At 37.8% G+C, this 19,961-nt stretch overlaps 1 protein-coding gene across 1 annotated transcript; it reads right to left on the reverse strand.

Moving 5' to 3' along the window:
- Positions 1-376: 376 nt before the first annotated feature.
- Positions 377-18,818, reverse strand: tbx5a (T-box transcription factor 5a). The gene is made up of 9 exons (XM_084415409.1): positions 18,344-18,818; positions 16,995-17,160; positions 15,590-15,684; positions 13,773-13,892; positions 12,530-12,677; positions 9,429-9,581; positions 6,235-6,326; positions 3,534-3,757; positions 377-2,805 (listed from the first exon to the last, which is right to left on the reverse strand). Exons 2-9 carry the CDS (start codon positions 17,136-17,138, stop codon positions 2,273-2,275), a joined length of 1,509 nt encoding a protein of 502 aa, XP_084271535.1. The 5' UTR covers positions 17,139-17,160; positions 18,344-18,818; the 3' UTR covers positions 377-2,272.
- Positions 18,819-19,961: the final 1,143 nt, after the last annotated feature.

A 19,961-nucleotide genomic window follows, 5' to 3' on the forward strand; every position in this document is an offset into this window, starting at 1 on the left:
ACGCATGTATAACCTCAGATTGTGTTCTTCATCAGCTCCTCCAGCACATCTGCGGCTCAGCGATCCACCGACTGCCACTAGAGGTCAACGGTTAACTCCATTTTGGCTCAGAATGGACTGTTTTCTCAAGGGTGACATGTTGAAGATTTACAGAGAGGCCTTTGCACCGGCGGTGTAATTGTTGGTTAAACCTCCTTTAATCCAAAGGATTTTCTACACAACTGCTAATTTGTCATGACCACCATTAATATCTGAAAATACAAGACGTTCCTCAATCAAATGAATTAAATAAACGATGCACTCAAGTGGGCTTAAGCAGTGAAAGAGATCTAATCAGATGAGACTTGCTTTAACTCTTAGGATAACACTAACTTTAGTGTAGTTAAGTTTATTGATTTTCAGTTATTAAAATGGAGTCTCCAGTAAACTCTGTAAAGTCATTGTTCATAGAGTTAAAATAATGGCATAGATTAATGTCACAGAGTTGCATTAAATAAATTCAGAATTCAAGGAAGAATCTTTTACATTTATTCTGTTTTCTATGTACATTTTGTTTTATGTACAGCATGTTTCTGACAGTTTTTCGTAAGCATTCGACATTTTTAAACCAGTCTGATCACCTTTTCTCAGTATTTTTCCCTTTTTTTTAGCTAAAAAAGAAAGTTTGACTACAAAACTCAAAGTAATTTTAAAAAAACTAATTTCAAAAAGTCAACCTAGCAAATGTCCTTTAACGTAAAGTAAAAGAAAGTTTTATAATACAAGAAAAATAAATACTATTAACAAGAAAAAAGAAAAAAAATCTGCTGACTACAAGTGTCCAAATATAAACATTTCCATACCAAAGTTTAATGTACTACATGTTGCATGTAAATCAAACCGATATAGATGTTCTAGAAGACCTCCAGCATGTTTGAGTTATTAACTCTGTGATTGGTGTTCTGATGTCTCTCACCAGATGTCTGTGATAACAAGCTTATAGTACTATTGGATTTGAGATTGCATTGAGTGTTGTGCCATGTTTTCAGATAACCGTTCAGTAAGAAGTGCTAATTCATCCACTTAATTTTACCGACGTTTTGTATCATGGACTTACTGGTAGTTTAGAGACACAAAGATACATAAATGATTTTTGTCAAAATTGCTCTAAACTTGTAATATATCCCTGAACAAAATCTGCATCACCAGAATGTGTGTCTTCACCAACTAACCCAGCACTCCTGCCTTGCTCTCAGAGACTGGTGGAGCTGACCAGAAGAAGGGCTGATGTTTGAGTACAGACAAGATCCCAAAGACTTACTTTCAAAGGACAAGGTCAACTCAAACAATGAGATGGAAAAAACACTATAAAACTGGATTTGTTTCCTCAATTACTTTGCCATCTTTTTTAATAAAACTCGGCATCTTTGTGCATTAGTCCTTGCATTGAAAGGGAAGATTTAGTCCCTGATATACAGTCAGTCTCATGCAAACGAGTCTCGTGTTCCTGTCCTGAGACTCTCCTTGCTGGAAATGCACTGCAAAAATGCTTTTCTTACTCAGTATTTCTGTCTTGTTTCCAGTCCAAATATCGAAAAATTCTTAAATCAAGATGCATTTACTAGAAGAGTAAAATGGCATATATAGATATTATGTCTTGTTTTCTGGGCTGAGAAAGATCTTAATTCAAACAGAAACAAGATTATTTGTCTTACCCCATTGGCAGATCATTTTGCTTGTTTTAAGCAAAAACTCACATAATGTTGATTTATATCCCCAGAAAAGGTGCGAGGTGCGTCCCAAATCGTGTACTTGTGCACTATTCTACGCCATTTTGTAGTATAAATAGTGCGAGTAGTGCGTTCACACTGAAAATTCACTGAAAAAGTACCCGGATGATGCACTTATTTAACCGGAAAAACCAAGTGTGGAACGTCGGCCACTTCATGCACTCGACTGTCTCAGATTTAATCACGTAGATCAACATCAGACTCCCATGTTGGAAGGCAAAATAAACGTATAAAGTTCATACACTACACGATTGAGTACAGTTGAGTGTATATGATTGAGTGTATAGTGCGTCGTTTGGGTCACACCTATAATATCATATGGCATTTTACTACTTTAGTAAATGCTTCTTGATTTAAGAATTTTTCAATATTTGGACTGGAAACCAGACAAAAATAATAAGTAAGAAAAGCATTTTTGGCAGTGTGGCCTCTGATGTTCACGGCCTGGATATACAAAAGATATAAATATGCATAAAGCGCCATCCTCCATGTTGGGGATCCAGTTAGCTGGCTTCGTTCCAGTCGGGCATGACGTGCACGGTGTGGTACTGGTGCGGGGAGAGAGTGTGTGTGTGTGTGTACAAGTACTCGTTTCCAGTGGGCGACTGGATTCCCGCGCTCGGACTGCACTGGCGCCCCAGTGGCTGATGGGACATCGAGCTCTGGTACATGGAGTGGGCGTCGCCCAGCTGCGGGGAGGCGTGGCCTGAGACGCCACTCAGCCGGGACACCAGCGGGCCGGAGGTGAAGTGAGCCGAGAAGTGCTGGTAGGGCTGATGCATGCCGGCGTACGGGGAGACGCCCGTCCAGGTGTTGCAGCTGATGTCCTCCAGGCTCGGCACGGGTTCGCTGGATTGGGACGCGCTCGCGTACATGCAGGCCTGGCGCTGACCCGACTCGGGCCTGTAGGGGGCGCCGCTGAGACCCAGAGCCTGAGAGTAGCTCACGGGCCGGTAGTAGTGATCGTCCTCGCTGGATGAACTTTCCACGTAGCTCTTCTTGTAGGAGTGCTCTCCCGCGGGACACTCGTCCTCAGCTGCACAGACACAACGGGATGGAAATGAACTCGCTAGAATCTCACAAGCCGATCAAACGGGACTGAATCATTGCGATTAGATTTGCCACTGAGAAAAGTAATCCTAATCCTAACCGAACCAGCAAAAAACATTAAAGTCCCCCTGTGGTGAAAATCAGGCTTTGTTTATGTGTCTATGTGGTGTTTTTAATCTGCTTTAAGACAAAGCATGTGTAAGTTCATAAGTCGACACCATTGCTGAGTATTTCCTCCTTAAAACTGCAGTGAACCAAAGACAGTCTCAAACACACGCTTTGAAATCGCTGGTGTTTCTGACGTCACAAACTACCTTGTAACCAATCAGATCAACGTGTGATCGTCAACCAGTGGATCTCTGAGCTGAGTGAGTGAGTGGAGGCGGGGCTCATTTGCATATTCATAGAACCGCGCATACTAAATGAGGCGAGGGTGTCGAGTTACATTCAAGATATTTTAAGGCATAAAGAAACTTTTTTTCAAGGAAAAAAGTTTAAATATGTTATTTTGGTGAGTTTTAAGGGATAAAATGATCGACTACAGGGGGACTTTAACACTAAAAGCTTAAGTTTTCAGAAGTGAAATGGATCTTTTTTCTTTTTTTCCTCCCCTTTATGTGTAGTTGTGTATATGCCATTTGTCTATTACTTTGTATATGCAACTATGTCTTTAAAAAAAAGCAATAAAAGAAGTGAAGTGGAATATGGACCCACCTTTCCTCTTGATGCAGTGATAGTCCTGCCGGTGTTCGTGGGGCAGCGGGTAAGCGGACTGGGACTGGGACTGGGTCGAGCTGGAGACCCCGTTCTCACAGGAGTACTGAGAGCTCATGACACCGGGACTGGACAGAACCTGGACGTCTCCACCGAACGGACTCGCGCTGGTGCCGACCCGCTGGCGGACAGTGCTGCGAGGAACCACCGGATACTCCTTGGTGCTTTAGAGGACAGAAAAACCCATTTCATGGCTTTCATTTACATGCTTTTCTTTCAGTCAAGCTCTCGAAACCACTCACTGACGACCACCACATGATCTCTTCCCCATCTGTCTACGACCGGAGCTTTTCATGCCAATTAATCTATGAAAGATGCATTAATTCCTGGACTATTTCTTTTGAACCACTGACCTGGTTTCCAGTCGTCCGAGTTTAACTCAGACCAGACCTGCTTCGTCTCAGCGTTTGACAGTGGAGGACAGATAGGATATCAGGACCTTTGACTTCGGCACCATAGTGGAGGTTTTCTGATTCTCATTGTATTTTTTTATGATACATTACTTTGCTTCGATGTCTTTTTAACGAATTGCGGCTTCCTCACACTGCAAAAATGCTTTTCTTACTTAGTATTTTTCTCTTGTTTCCAGTCCAAATTTAAACAAATTCTTAAATCAAGATGCGTTTACTAGACGAGTAAAATGCCATTAGATATTATTTCTTGTTTTCTGGGGAAATAAATCAAAATGAAGTGATTTTTGGCTTTAAAATAGCTAAATTATCTGCCAATGGGGTAAGAAAAATAATCTTAATTCAAACAGAAACAAGTTTTTTTTCTTACCCCATTGGCAGATAATTTAGCTTTTTTTAAGCAACAACTCACTTCATTTTGATTTATATCCCCAGAAAACAAGGCATAATATCTTATGGCATTTGATTACTTTAGTAAATGCCTCTTGATTTATGAATTTCTAGATATTTGGACTGGAAACAAGACAAAAATACGAGGTAAGAAAAGCATTTTTTGCAGTGCGCTTGTAAGTCAAAGCATCTGCAGAATAAATAACCGAGAGTAAAGTTGTATAACGGATTCGGTAGGAGAATCGTACAGGCTTTAGTTGGGTCTTAACGTCCTCAGGTCATTATCTGGAAACTCAATAGAAGGCTCTCGTGGGAGACATTAGTCAGTTCTTTCTCTGCTTGTTTCAAAGTAACAACAGACAAAGTTAACTACGGCATGGAAAGAGCATTGACATTTTTTCCTAGTGTATTCTGAAGTCTGTCATTTTGTAGTGGACAACGCCTATGTTGGCGGCAGCACAACCAGATTTTCTGCTTTGAAAATGTGTTTTTCCACACTCCATACAGCAGTCATCTGGAGAAAATAAGAGTGCGATCCATGTGGTCTTTACCTCCACCGGACCAAATATCACGACTGCAGAAAACGGCTCTGGATCTATAGAGCTGAGACTGAGATACGGTTTAAGAGGAACAATCGCATCACGAGTGTCCCGTCAGAGGAGAGCCTTCGTGAAGCAGCCGTCTCTGGTTTGTGTCTGCGCTGGCTTGTGTTTGTGCATTGATTAACACGACCCTGTTTAGTTCAGTTTAATCAGTTCTCCTGTTATCTGTGAGACACCTCTGTAAAGAGCCAGCTCCTGATTTGGCTCACTGTAAAATAGCAGAAACCCAAAAACTTGAGGCAACAAGATTCAGGACTTTATTGAGCACTGCAAAAAAAAAAAGCTTTTCTTACTCAGTATTTTTGTCTGGTTTCCAGTCCAAAAATCTAAAAATACTTAAATGAAGATGCATTTACGAAAGTAATAAAATGCCATACGATATTATGTCTTGTTTTCTGGGGAAATAAAGCAAAATGAAGTGAGTTTTTGCTTTAAAAAAGCTAAATGATCAGTCAATGGGGTCAGAAAAATAATATTGTTTCTGTTTGAATTAAGATTTTATTATTACACCATTGGCAGATCATTTAGATTTTTTTAAGCAACAAATCACTTCATTTTGATTTATTCCACCAGAAAACAAGACATAATATCGTATGGCATTTTACTCATCTAGTAAATGTAAATCTTGATTTAAGAATTTTTAGACATTTGGACTGAAAACAAGACAAAAATACAAAGTAATAAAAGCATTTTTGCAGTGATCAGTGTTTTATATTTCCTCTGTTTCGGATAGAAATAGAGTATTAATCTACATCTAAAAGAGGTAATTCCTTCTTTAGCTTCTGAGTGATGAGGCAGTGTGGGTTAGGGTTAGGGTTAGGGTTAGGGTTAGGGTTAGGCAGTGTGTGTGTGTGTAGTGTTTTCTAGGTGTCTTGTCTGTGTGTTTAGTTTTAGTTTTATTTTAATAGGGTTTACTTCACTGTTGTTCAGCACATTGGTCAATAGTGCTTCATAAATGAACTGATCAAAAACTCTAAAACATTTACTTCTCAATAACAAATATTGATGCCATCATAAATCCCCATGCTTTGACCAAAACTAATAATGATTCAATGCTCAATTGCAAGTTTTTGCTGTTTAATATTAACTTAGTAAATATTTGATGTAATGTCAACGTTTTCTACACTTGAAAGTTCAGAAGTTTGTCAAAGCGAAAGCTCAGATCTGTGTGTGTGTCAGTAATAAAGCTCTGATCTATGATCAGTAATTAACCGGATTATAAGCCAGGTCTCGACTCACCTCTGCATCCTCGACATGCGATGCAGCTCCATGTCGTCGCTCCCACGAAAGCCCTTTGCGAAGGGATTGTTCTCGATCTTCAGCTGTGTGATCTGCAATACACACCAACACACACACGTGAGTCTTTTCATCCATTAGAAACAAACAGTGCGATCCTCAGCCTGATCTGAACTCCAGATATCTCGTTATTAACGAGTCCACCAGAGACTGAAGAAGTTTCTGCAGGAAAATCCAGAAGATGATTTCTATATGATTGATTTCCCACGGCTCACTGTTTTCAGACTGATTGTGTTCTGTGTTTCTGTTAATGGGGGAATCCACTAAACATTATACATTAAACCACTTTAATGTCTTCAGTCTTGACTTTGAAGGCGTATCTAGTAGAGCGTTAGATATAGGAGCAGCATGACCTGTGGTTTAGTGCTCTGATGATGGAAAGATGAAACAGAAACTGGGGTTTGTTCGAAGCTCTAATGTAGGAAAACATCATCAGTTTGGGGAAAGATTGGTGTCTTTGCATAAGGATGCAAATGTCTAATAATTCCACATGCGAAGCACTAATAATTCATCTTAATCCTGTCATAGTCTGAGATATAAAATAAAATGTCAACGTCAAATATTTTGCCTTTTGTGAATAGTGTTCATGCACTTAAAAACAAAGGGTTCGGTAACACTTTACAATAAGGTTCATTAGTTAACATTAATTAATGTATTTACCAACATGAAGTAACAATGAGCAATACATGTGTTATTATATTAGTTAATCTTTGTTAACGCTCATGTTAGTTCACATGCATTAACTAATGTTAACAAATACAACCTTTGATTTTAATAACATATTAGTAAATGTTGAAATTAATATTAACTAAGATTAATAAATGCTGTAGAAGTATTCCTCATTCCTCATCCTTTTTAAAGTGATAACTTTGATTTTTTTATAGTTGCTTTTAATGAAAGTTTGATTATAAAAAGTATTATTATTATCTTTGTGATAATGTGATCATCTGATTTGATAGATTACAAAATCTGTGAAAGTGAATAAAAGACAGAACATAAAATGAAAAAAACTTACACAAGTAAAGCAGAACAAAGAACACAAAAGTTGTCAAGCATGAAAGTCCCCCCCCTCTCTCTCTCTCTCCCCCCCCTCTCTCTCCCCCCCTCTCTCTCTCCCCCCCCCCCCTCTCTCTCTCTCTCTTTCTACCCTCTCCCTCCCTCTCTCTCTCTCCCTCTCTCTCTCTCTCTCTCTCTACCCCCCCCCCCCCCCCCCCCCCCCCCCTTCCACTGTTGTGCTGTGTTTCCTAACAGGACTTGATCTTTGACATTGCTTTGGCTCTCACTTGAGATGAGACCTATTAAAAATGTCCCTTTGAGCTTTTATAAACCCACTATGCGCTTGGCAGACTTCACAAAATTGAGTAGTTTTGCAAATTACAATTTGATGTTCTTAATGTGCACATTTTACTAAGAGTGCAAAAAGAAAAAATTCGAAATATTCCAACGATGTCGCATGTGCTAAACTCGACCAGTGTTTGGACATTCGCAACTTTGTTTTATGATGCTGTAGTTACCTATTGTTTTTCTCTTTATATTCTCTTTTTTTTCTCTTAATTTTCACTGCTCAATTTGATTAACCGAAGTACAGCTTATTGCATTTTGAAAAAGCCAGTCTGTGCGTTAGCCTATGTTAGCAGTATATGGTATATATAGGCTATATATGGCACGGGTCTGTTTGTATAGTCGCATGAAATCACCACATTCACACGGCTTGTTTAAGGCTAAACTTGCTGAAGAATACGTGCCATATATGCGCTGGTAAATTGTGTTTTGTAACTTGTAACATGTTGCTCGTGCTCATTAATCTGGTCCACACATGATTATCAGCGCTGGTTTGTTTGGCTGCAACCTGAAGACCCAAAAGGTTATTCAAAATCTATTATTTTTAATGACATACAGGTGCACGTGCTGGTGTGTAAAATTGCTTTCTTAAAGAAAAGACGTCGGCTAAATTAACAATTTGATGTTGCATGTAGGCTCTGTAAATAATTAATATACTTCTTCCGTGTGTATTAAAAACCATCTTTTGAGGCTTTGTGTTAAAAGCGAGGGCGAAAACACTAGAAGCTTCAACACGTCAAATAAACGCCTGTTTTACACCAATCGCAATCAATTAATAAATACCGGTAAACAAAGGAGGTCTGAATTAAAGTGTGCTAAATGTGTGCATTTCGATGTTCTTTCTCACATTACCCAGATGAGTGTTAGAAAGTAAGTTTCCATCTTTACCATATTCCTACATTTGCGATCGAGCGGAATCACGGCGTCATTAAGGCTGATTATTTGATTACAGCGCAAAAACGAGTTTTTAACTGGATGCAACAAGTGTGACAAAAACACACACATGCATTCATTTTACCATAAGCACATAACGCCATAATGTATTAAGGACATGTTATTTAGTTTATTTGTGCATTCTTTTCGTATCTGTATTTTCAAGAGAATGACATGCGTAAATTTGACGAGGCAGAAATGTCTTGGTTTGGGAGCTGAACTATTAAACAACAATCGGATTTATAATTCACGAATGGAAATATTCTGAGAAACACAACAGCTGACCAAAAATAAATAAATCACGTTTTCATAATATTTAGTTTCCACATAAACATTTCGGACATGTTTTATTATTTTTTTGTTTTCTAAGTTAGAATAAAATTAATCTGGATGTCTAATAATGCACGCGTTACTTTATTAACTTTAACACAGTCGGAATCAGTAGATGCACTAACTTTGATTTCTGGAGAATCGCTTAACTAAACATTTCGTGGATTCAGAGTGAAAAATCTAAACATGCACTGTAATAAAATATAATTTAATAATGGCTTGTTAGCATACATAAATTAATATCATATTAATTAGTATAATAATAATTCCCAGTTAAATCTAGCAACAATATTTTTGATATAGCTGAGCAATCTAATTGTTTTCGGGCCAATCTCAAAGTTAGGCGCGTAATTTGATTGAATCATTCGACCAATCAGGAATCATAAGCTCACACACATCTGACCTGAAGCAGATCATAATTCAATAATTCACACACACACAAAAACCCGAATCTATTTTCTAACTTTATGCTTAGAATGTTTAAAATGATTTCAACATGATAACCCTAAAACGTTTGATACGATCCTTCTTACCTTGTGGTTCTGGTAAGACGTGACTGCGATGAAGGCCGTTTCTGGGAACACATGAGTGCAGAAAGCGGTGTTTTTGGACCCAAATCCATTATTTTCATCTGCCTTCACGATGTGGATCCTGGGCTGATATTTGTGCATGGAATTCAGAATGATCTGGGAAGAAAATAGAGCTTAAATATGACGATCAAATGCGTATGGCTCTAATGGATCTTCTTCGATAATATAGGCCTACAATAATATAGCTAAAGACACTTCATTTAAATTATGCTATGATTAATGTCATTGCGAAAGTAGAACGCTTATTAATTGTTTTTCTTCTTTCTATTAGCAGCGTTTTTTAAACACATTATTTTTTCAGAAACGCTTTGAGATAAATAATAATCGGCGCTGTCGCGCTCCGTCTGTTCGCACTTACACCTGATTAACCCGCTTTCTTTGGGAAACTTCACTTTGTAAGTGAAATGCGTGTCGGACTTAGTTACAGATCCTTTGCTGAGTCTCTGATTTTAACATGACAAACAGTTTGTCCATCTCTAAAACCGCTTGTCCGGGTACTTGTAGTTCAAACGAGAGTTTAAGAATCAGAGAATCGCTGGATCTGAAGATAGCCTAGCCTAGCCGGTCACTTTTAAACAAAATAATGTTTTTTTTGTCCAAGTTCTTTTCGTTTCTGTGGCCTGTTCTTTTCCAAGTCAAATGTGTGTGTGTGTGTGTGTGTGTGTGTGTGTGTGTATAATGTAGGCTACTTTGTCTAAACTTTGCATTCTGGATGTGGATGCCAAGTTTAAACACACACACACACACACACACACACACACACACACACACACACACACACACACACACACATTCCTCTTTTCCATTTTCATGCGTTTTCCCCTCGCAAGCATTCTCCAAACAACTGCAGCGTTTCTGCTTTGATCAGTGACATCAGTCCATCGGTGTGTGTGTGTGTGTGTCTCTCAGCCGCTTTTGGCTCGAATCAACACCGAGACTTGGAAAGCAGGACTTGCTGTAAACTTTAAACATTGATCTCAGCTGAGAATATTGCTTTTGCTCCAGATCGACAAGATGATTTATTGCAAAAAAAAAAGAAAAGAAAAATGCATTGCTTTAAAATGTGATGTCAAAATAAAAGTCTTGAGCAAACTAAAGGCCTACTTGGATCCTGCAACCAAACCGCTTCTAATATTAGTAAATCTGCATGGACATCAGTGTTTGCTGGACCACCCACTAGTGTTAGTCTGCTCTGTCCTGCCCTGCTTCAGCTTCTCCAGCGCCGTATGATAGTTTTTAATGATAGTGAGCGATCACTGAGGGCAGTGAATGTTCCTCCACTCTTTCATGTTCCCGACATCACAGGACTCCGAAACCCTGCAGATTAACAGCCGTTGTGTTCCTCTGTCCATCACTCATCACACACTGTCTGCACATATAAACAGTTTGAAGCACAGTTATCCAAACTCTGATATTTCTGCATGGCTGCGAGAGGCAGGGACTGTGTGTGTGTGTGTGTGTGTGCACTGATGAATGAGACTAAAATGATCAAAGCCAAAGCTAAAAAAAATCTAAAAAAGCCTTGAACTTGGAAAATTCAGACTGTGTTGTATTGCTTTTACATGCTTGGTAAGTGACCCACATGGGCATTATTGTGAGTTTCTTTCAGACATCTTTATCTCATCATTGGAGTCTAATTAAGACGGAGTTTGGAAATATTGGCTGTTTTTATGTATTTCCTAACAGGTTCCAGCTTATAGCATCACATGTTCAGCCCTGCTTCTGAGACTACAATTATAAATAGGTCTGAAATTATTTCAACCACCTGGAACAACAGACCGATAGATTGTTATTTTGGTCGAGAAGCCGTACTTCATTTATAAATCCCAGGGTGCTCTTTCGGCACAAAGGGGGCTCGCCAAGAACCACTGCAACCAATCAAAAATGCATTCTGGACAGAAATTTACAACTCGACTCACATTCCAGCAAGGCTCCGATTTCATTCTGCCAGCTGAGGTTTGGCAGAGAAGCAAAGCTGATCGACTACACAGCAGAACACGCATATGAGGACCTCAGTGCTCTCCTAATCTGAGACATGTTGATTCACATGCTCTTGGATTAAGATGATCACTGTGAGTGTGAGCCGGTCTTTCTTTGCTTGACGCCTCGCGTATCGAGATTGCTGGTATACCTGGAGAAAATTACATTTCTTTTAACGCACAACAGTTTCCAGAGCGTAAATTAGTAATCTGAACTCCGTGTGTCCACATCTGAGACGGCCGCGACTGCTTTTGTTGTCTCAATTATCATGACTGGATTTAAGAAGTGTTTCGGTTGTTACTCTGATCTGGCGTTTGTCAGCGGCACCTTTTCAGATCTGTGTTTCCTGGAGTTCAATTCACACGCAAAACGCTACCTAAGAACTCCAATCCTGACCTATCCTGAGGGGAAATCAGGAGTGTTTGTCATGATCATTTTGTGCTATTCAAGTCAAGTCAAAAATATTAGTAACCAATACTTCACACTGCAAAAAATACTTTTCTTACATTTTTGTTTTTGTTTTTGTTCAAATATCTAAAAATTCTTAAATCAAGAGTCATTTACTAGATTAGTAAAATGTCGTAACATAAACATATTCTGTCTTGTTTTCTGAAAAAAAAAAAAAATCTAAATTAAGTGAGTTTTTATTTAAAACAAGCAAAATTATCTACCAATGGGATAAAAAAAAAATCTTGTTTCTGTTTGAATTAAGAATATTTTTCTTTCCCCATTGGCAGATAATTTAGCTTTTTTTTTTAACCAACAAATCACTTCATTTTGATGTATATCCCCAAAAAACAAGACATAATATTGTATGTTATTTTACTCACCTAGTAAATTACTCGTGATTTAAGAATTTTTGGATATTTGGACTGGAAACAAGACAAAAATACTAAGTAAGAAAAGTATTTTTGCAGTGCAATTTATGCCCCAAAAAACAGTTTTTTTAGGGGTTCAGCCAGACTGAAATAGCTTTTTACACACTGATTTTATCCATGATATGTTTGCTGGAAGAGTTAATGTTAGTTTCAAAGCAAATCCACATAAGACAGATATTCACTCACATGTCCGAAGGGATCGAGGTGGTTGTTCGTCAGCTTGAGTTTCTGGAAAGACACCAGTTGCCTCATCCAGTGCGCGCCAGTGGCCGGAGAATCGGGATGAACGTACAGTCTTCCCGGCATCGCAGGTTCAGCTTTCCCCGTCACAGACCTAGAGCAGAACACACGCTAGTCTTTATCCTGGCAGAATATTACAGCCATCGCCAGTTTCTCTCAGGTCATTACTGATAGTGCAAAACACATGATGCTTCACTGTAAATACACACAGACTTCCCTTCTGTAGACTTTTATACTTGCAAAATTCAATTCAATTCACATTTATTTGTACAGCGCTTTTCACAATACACATCGTGTCAAAGCAGCTTTACAGAAAATGCATGAGTCCACATTACAGTTTAGAGTCTAAGTTATGTATTTCAGAAATGTACAATCACACATTTACAAAATATTATATCAGTTGCTGTTTTCTCTCATGTGATTATTGAGATTCTGTTGATCTAATCATGCATTAAGTACAAGGATGATTTCATTAAAACTAAAAGATGTTTTGTTCCCTCAACATGTGTTTCCTTTATTGAAATCGAAACTTGTCCAAATGTGATCAGCCTCCATTCATCATGCATCGCTGCCTTGTGTGTTGAGCATAATGTGTTTCAAAGCCCGGTTTATTTGGTTAATGGCTAAGATGATGGTTGATCAAGAGGGTCGTTAGTTCCAGAACATGCACTGAACTGGTAATTATCAGAGATGTTGGCCTGTGGACGTCCGCCCTCAGTGACCTCAACTATTCAAACCACTGACCCTGAAAAAGGAGCATAAAACAAGTAGCATAATACGCTGTTTTCTGTCGGAAGCAGATGAAATCGTGTGTAATAAGGCTGTTTTTCCTCATCCTTTAATGCACAAGTTAGTATAAACTTTCAATTGTTTTAAACTGAAATGAACAAACACATGTGTGTTAACATTTAGAAATGCCTTCTTTTCTTAGTGTGTGTCTCTGCATCTTTAAGCATTAATAAAGACCATGAATGAGTCTAATTTAATTATTTAATTAAAAGCGATATGTGACCATTTTGATAGGTCTTGCCAGGAACTTTTGAGAAGCTTTAGCACTAGAAGGGGATGAGAAATGGACAGTCAAAGCAACAGTGAGAACTTTAAACGTAAGCCATCTATTTGAGTAAAGTAAATAACAACCCGCTCCAGTGACATTAACTGCGAATAAAACAATTGATGACTCACGAACCATTTGTTATCCGCGAATTTATAGCGGTGGTCATCGGCTGGCACAACATCCATCAGGAGAATGTATTTGGTTTTGGGGTTCAACCCGGTGACCTTCACTTTGAAGCTGGGAAACATGCGCCTGTGGACGAAAAACGGGACAATATTACAGCAGGAATCGCGTAAAGGCTTTTCTCAAATAATAATAACAATAGTAATTATAATAATTTAATATATTTAATGTATATTTGTCACTGGAGCAAACAAAAAATGCTTTGGGTAAATCGATTATTTTATGCGTGTGTTTTGGAGACATATTTTGACACGCAACAACTTTCGCTAATCTCACACCCGTCACTGGGTTTAGAGTTCGTAAGAAATAGCCACCTCGTAAAATGCGTACGAATAGTTCGTTAGATAGCGTTGGTTAGACACACTATAGTTAGTATGGTATATCTGATTAAGATTAATTTTGTCTCAAAGGCCTATACAGATAAGTCTGCGAATACAACGCTTAAATCACAGAATATAAAACATTTAAGGACAAGAAAAAAAAAAAAAAAAAAAAAAGAGATATTGGGTGAATTAAAACTATGAAAAGTGTGCATATATGGGAGAAGAAAATATGCTTTCAGTGGCTCAACTTCACACGTGATGCTCGGTCTTTAAGAAAAAACGCGTAATAAAATGCACAAAAGTATGAAGCAGTTTGTGGCGATTTTGTCGACTGTTTAATACTCTAGATATAGAGAGGGATTTTTCCCCACTAAAATGACTAGAAATGTTGTTAGCACAAAAGCCGCCTTGTTCAGCTCTGTACAGAGAGGAAATCATGAACTGCACGTTTTTGAAAGCTGCCGCGATTATGAATAATAAATGAGAAGAACAAGACAATTTGCTGCATGCATACGGATATTTATGACGTTACACATCAACGTAATCTCCCGCGATGAACTTTACCTGGCCTTTTTAATCTCACACTGATCATAATGTTCAGCAACTGAGGAGTTCATGCACAGATTTCAGCTTTAAACCCACATGTGATTTCTGAGAAAAAATTTTTGACGAAGCATAAGTGTTTATCAATAAAAAAACTGAAACGCAGTTACATGTTCAATATGTTTTTAAAACTCTTCTCAGCTACTAGAAAGGAATATCACATATCAGGGCCTGAAACTCCACACTGCTGCCTTAAACAATTAGTTTATATAGCTACATTTATAATTTACGCACAATTAATACCCATTATAACCTTAAAACGCCCTGCTAATTTTATATTTCAGACGCAAAACATTTAATATGCGATGATACAATTTTAAAATGCTCTTTTAGTTTTAGAGAAAGATCCGAGTTTATCGCTAATTATAACATTAGTGGAAAAATATGCATCAAGAATCCAAAATGATGGTTGTTTCCAGCTCCAGTCATAACTTGCATAAAAACTCATCTTAAATTAGGAGTCAAAGCATTGCTTACTGAAGTTCGGGAATTAGCCTTTACTTAGACTGCAACTTTCAAAACACATTCAATAAAAAAAGATGCATCTAAATTAATCACTAAAAAATCGCTAGGCTAGTTGTTGTAGAAACATGCATTTTTTGTTATTAGCCAAGCAACCCAGTCTTTCCGTTAAAAATTACAATGACAATGTTTAATTAATTCTATTTCAATAAACTATGATCATTGCATGGGAATATATATATACATGCATAATGAATAATATACAATTCGTATTACAATTATTGAATGATAATAATAATTAGGCCTCGTGTTATAATGATCAGTTCGTATTTGTGCATTTTTAAGGTTATCGATGCAATGAAAAGATTTGTTTCTTACCTCCCTGCTTTGGTGATGATCATTTCAGTTCCCACTTCATGAAACTTTGCCCACAACTCTCGCTCGTGCAAGTAAACTTTTATCCCTTCCATTCCCTTTTAAAAAGACAGATGCATATGCAGAGAATGAACATATGCACTGCATCTTTCAAGCATTAATAACGAGGCTAACGCTAAACAAAATGGCATCAAAATGCATGAGGAGAAAAAAGTTGTTCAGCTTTAAAGCAAAGTAATAATTGAGCAGAATTCATTTTAAGTTAATAAACTCCAAGATTAAGTTCGTAGAACTTTAGATTTAGATTTTGGTCTAAACAAGCATTTTAAAAATTGAGTAAGCTAACATTGCTTGATGAAAATGCGTTATTATTTTCGAATGATATAGCAAAGAGAAAACATTTTCAGAAATATGCACTGCCAAACACTCCCACACGCACAGCCTGTCACACACACTCGTGTTCTGCGTTACACTTAGTTGCAATATTTCGTTTTTGGGTAACACTTTACAATAATGTTCATTAGTTAACATTAGTTAACTACCTTAGTTAACATGAACTGAGAATGAGCAAGCATTTATTAATCTTAGTTGATATTAATTTCAACATTTACTAATACGTTATTAAGTCAAGTCACCTTTATTTATACAGCGCTTATTTATACAGATTGTATCAAAGCAGCTTCACAGTGATAAAGTGAAAATAATACAACAAAGTTTGTTTCTAGAAGAAATTTGCGTCATCGTCCACCTTAATACAGGCAGATCAATAATATTGTTGAATATTAAATGTCAATGTAATAAATGTATTAAAATCAAAGGCTGTGTTTGTTAACATTAGTTAATGCACTGGGAACTAACACGAACAAACAATGAACAGCTGTATTTTTATTAACTAATATTAACAAAGCTTAATAAATACTGTAACAGATGTATTGCTCATGGTTAGTTCAGTAAAGTGTTTTTCTTATATTATGCATCTCTTTCCGTCAATCTACATTTGAATTTGAACTCGTGTAGACGATGTAACTTTATATTATGCCTCGTCGAGCACCTGAGCAACAGTAAGTTACGAAATTACTGCACAGCTTTATTAATTTTCATATATTAGCGACAGTTACCTCAGATCAGCAACTATAGCGGATTCCTCACACACACTTAGAAAACTACATGGGCACATCCCACATCTGTGTTCTATAGCCGAATACTAAAGCCTGACCTGACAGAAAACTCTCTGCAGTTTTACGTTTAAAAATTACTTTATATTGTTTTACAAATAAGGACGACTCCAAAACAGTTTTAGCTCACTTCTGGGTGCAAGTCTGAAGCCAAAACATGGTTAAGTACACACACACACACACACACACACACACACACACACACACACACACACACACACAGTAGCTGTTACCTGTTGAATGTATGTTGTCTGTGAGGACGGGGATTTGCTAGCGGCTCCATTCTGTTTCTCTGATTTTCCCTCGTTTTGTAAATCTTTTGATTCGGAGTCACTCGGAGAGTTTTGGAGCCGAAAAGTGTCTTCGCTGTCCGCCATGTCTGAACTCTTCCACCGAGGCCTGAGGACACACAACAACCCATCAGCTCTTCTTACTCTTTTAAACGCGTTTGTTTTGTTCATTTCCCTTCAGCACGTTTGCAGCACTTTAATAAGTCCAAGCATTGATTACAATGACATAAACTCTCATTGTGTTTGCGAGTCTCGCTTTTCTGATCACGAAATAAACTTCTGTTACAAAACTAACAATGCAATTCCAAATCTGTACACAAATATCCGAGGTTTTCGAAGCATTCTTCATTAAAACTCTCACATGTGCTCCTACAAAAACATCATTTTGAAAAGTCTGCTCACATAAATCATCGCAACATTCTTGGAAAACAAACACACACCTGCACATTAATATACCTACATATTAGATACATAATGCATAAACATTTAGCTTTTGGTTGCACTTATTTTAAGGTGTCCGTGTTACACTGTAGGCTAATTATACATTTACGTACTGAGTAATAATTAATGCCATGTACTTACTATAGGAGTTAGGATTAGGGGTTGCACTTTATTTTAAGGTGTCTTTGTTACACTGTAATTATACATTTACGTACTGAGTAATAATTAATGATATGTACTTACTATAGTAGTTAGCATTAGGGGTTGCACTTTATTTTGAGGTGTCTTTGTTACACTGCAATTATACATTTACGTACTGAGTAACATTAAGTAACTACATGTACTTACAGGGTTAGGATTAGGGTTTGTTTAAGGGTTAGTTGCATGTAATAATGCATAATTAATAGCTATTAGGCTACTATAGTAACTGCATGTAACATATTGCATACAGTGACACTGTAAAATAAAGTGTAACCGGATTTGGTTGCTTGTAATTATGCACAATTTACTGTAATTATTACTACAAGTAATAAGTATAACAAGGACACTGTAGACTAACTTTTTAAACAATGCAGTTCTGCTCACATTGTCTTCCTCGATGCGTCTAGGAATTCTGTGAATGCAGGAGATATAAAACCATTGCACGGGTAGGCTATCTATTACAACTTTCTTTGGAGAGATGAACACAACTGTTTGATAAATACTATTCCGCAATGTATTTGAACTACAACGATCCAGAATCGACTATTCTATGCACCACGGATGTTTTCCACATGTGTTTATGGATTCTGTAGCGATGGCCTAAGTGCAACAACTCACTGAATCAAGAAGAAGCGGACACTGGACATTACCTGAAATTAGCGAATCCCAGAATCAGCACAACGAGCTCGAAGCAGCTCCAGATATGGCCGGTTTGATGGGTTTTTTAGTCACATATATTCCAAGCGCGATGAAGCTCACGGGATTCTGCTCGGGGAACCCATGGATTTACTCTCGGTCCTCCGCGAAGAGAATCTTCATCCAGCACGGGAGAATATGGAGATTAAAAACGAGAATCTCAGTGATGGACCTGCACTAAAGTCAGTTCACGGAGTAAAGCAGAGGATCTGTCTGGTATTCCTGGAGAAAAGAAGCACGATCACCTCCTTCTCTCTCTCTCTCTCTCTCTCTCTCTCTCTCTCTCTCTCTCTCTCTCTCTCTCTCTCTCTCTCTCTCTCTCTCTCTCTCTCTCTCTCTCCCTCCGTCTCTCTCTCTGTTCCTCTAATGGTCAAACCCCGTGCCTTACACAGGGAAACGGAAGCACTGGGATGAACACGTAGTGTGTGTGTTCGTCTGCTATGCCGTGACAATATCGGTCCACCCACAGTACTGCCCCGCACACACACACACACACACACACACACACACACACACACACACACACACACACACACACACACCTCATCTGCATGTGCTCTTCTCTCAGGAGACGTTTTACACGCACATATTAAATAAATTCGCATCTCATCTTGTTATTTAGGCTATTTTGCATCTTGTCGGATCAATTTTGTTTTATTAAAAGGCCTGTAAAACGTCTTAAATGAAAAATAAAATTTACATTAATGCATTTGGCAGAGTCTTTTTTTTTTAATTCAATGCGATTAACATTGCATTCATTCATCAATTATTCTATCAGTTCTCGCTTTCCCTGGGATTCGAACCCATGACCTTTGCTCGCGCATGCTCTAGTGTTTGAGCCAGAATGCGTGATATAAAATAGACAATATTGTGATACATGTCTGATTAATCCTACTAATCCTGAGAGTAAAACAGACACAGGGCATGCAAATAAATAAATAAATAAATAAATAAATAAATAAATAAATAAATAAAAAGAAAGAAAGAAAGAAAGAAAGAAAGAAAGAAAGAAAGAAAGAAAGAAAGAATGAAAGAAAGAAAGATTAGAACGCGGATTTCATTTTATTGGACGTTTGAAATTGCGTCATGTGCGCAAGATACAGCAGTGTGTTTGAGCGCGTTATAATTTGGATTCAGCCAGCCTGATCTCATGAACTGCGTCTCTATAGCACGCATTGTATTTATCGTGCAATTTATATGTGAAAATTAGGTTTTACGTGGACATGATTTCAGTGCGTATCATATGCTTGGAAAAACTAATTTTCGTGTATAATTTGCACGATAAATACAATGCGTGCTATAGAGACGCATTTGATGAGATGTGAACTCGGATCTGAGGCCTGCATGAAGCCTAGATTCAGAAACCAGTGTCTCTGTCTTCAAATGACTGCATATATTACACGTGCTGGTCTAGACAGAGGTTAACATTGGATTATTTCCTCAAACTATGTTGGACTTCAATGCAGAAGGCGATACAGTTAGAAATCACCTGAAATTTACAGCCAATGTATTTTGGTCTTTCCTTTACGTCAGTGCAGTTAAAATTCATGTTTGTCCACAAATATAAATTGA

The sequence above is a fragment of the Rutilus rutilus genome (assembly GCF_951802725.1).
Source record: "Rutilus rutilus genome assembly, chromosome: 7".
Taxonomy (NCBI): domain Eukaryota; kingdom Metazoa; phylum Chordata; class Actinopteri; order Cypriniformes; family Leuciscidae; genus Rutilus; species Rutilus rutilus.

What these genes read in the sequence shown, in the direction of transcription:
- tbx5a (XM_084415409.1), bottom strand. Translation starts at nt 17,138, where the DNA reads ATGGCGGACAGCGAAGACACTTTTCGGCTCCAAAACTCTCCGAGTGAC. An exon ending in AAATTCGCGGATAACAAATG is followed by an intron (nt 12,678 to 13,772) that starts GTTCGTGAGTCA and finishes GTTCTGCTCTAG; the next exon opens with GTCTGTGACGGGGAAAGCTG. An exon ending in TCACTGCATCAAGAGGAAAG is followed by an intron (nt 2,806 to 3,533) that starts GTGGGTCCATAT and finishes GTGTCTGTGCAG; the next exon opens with CTGAGGACGAGTGTCCCGCG.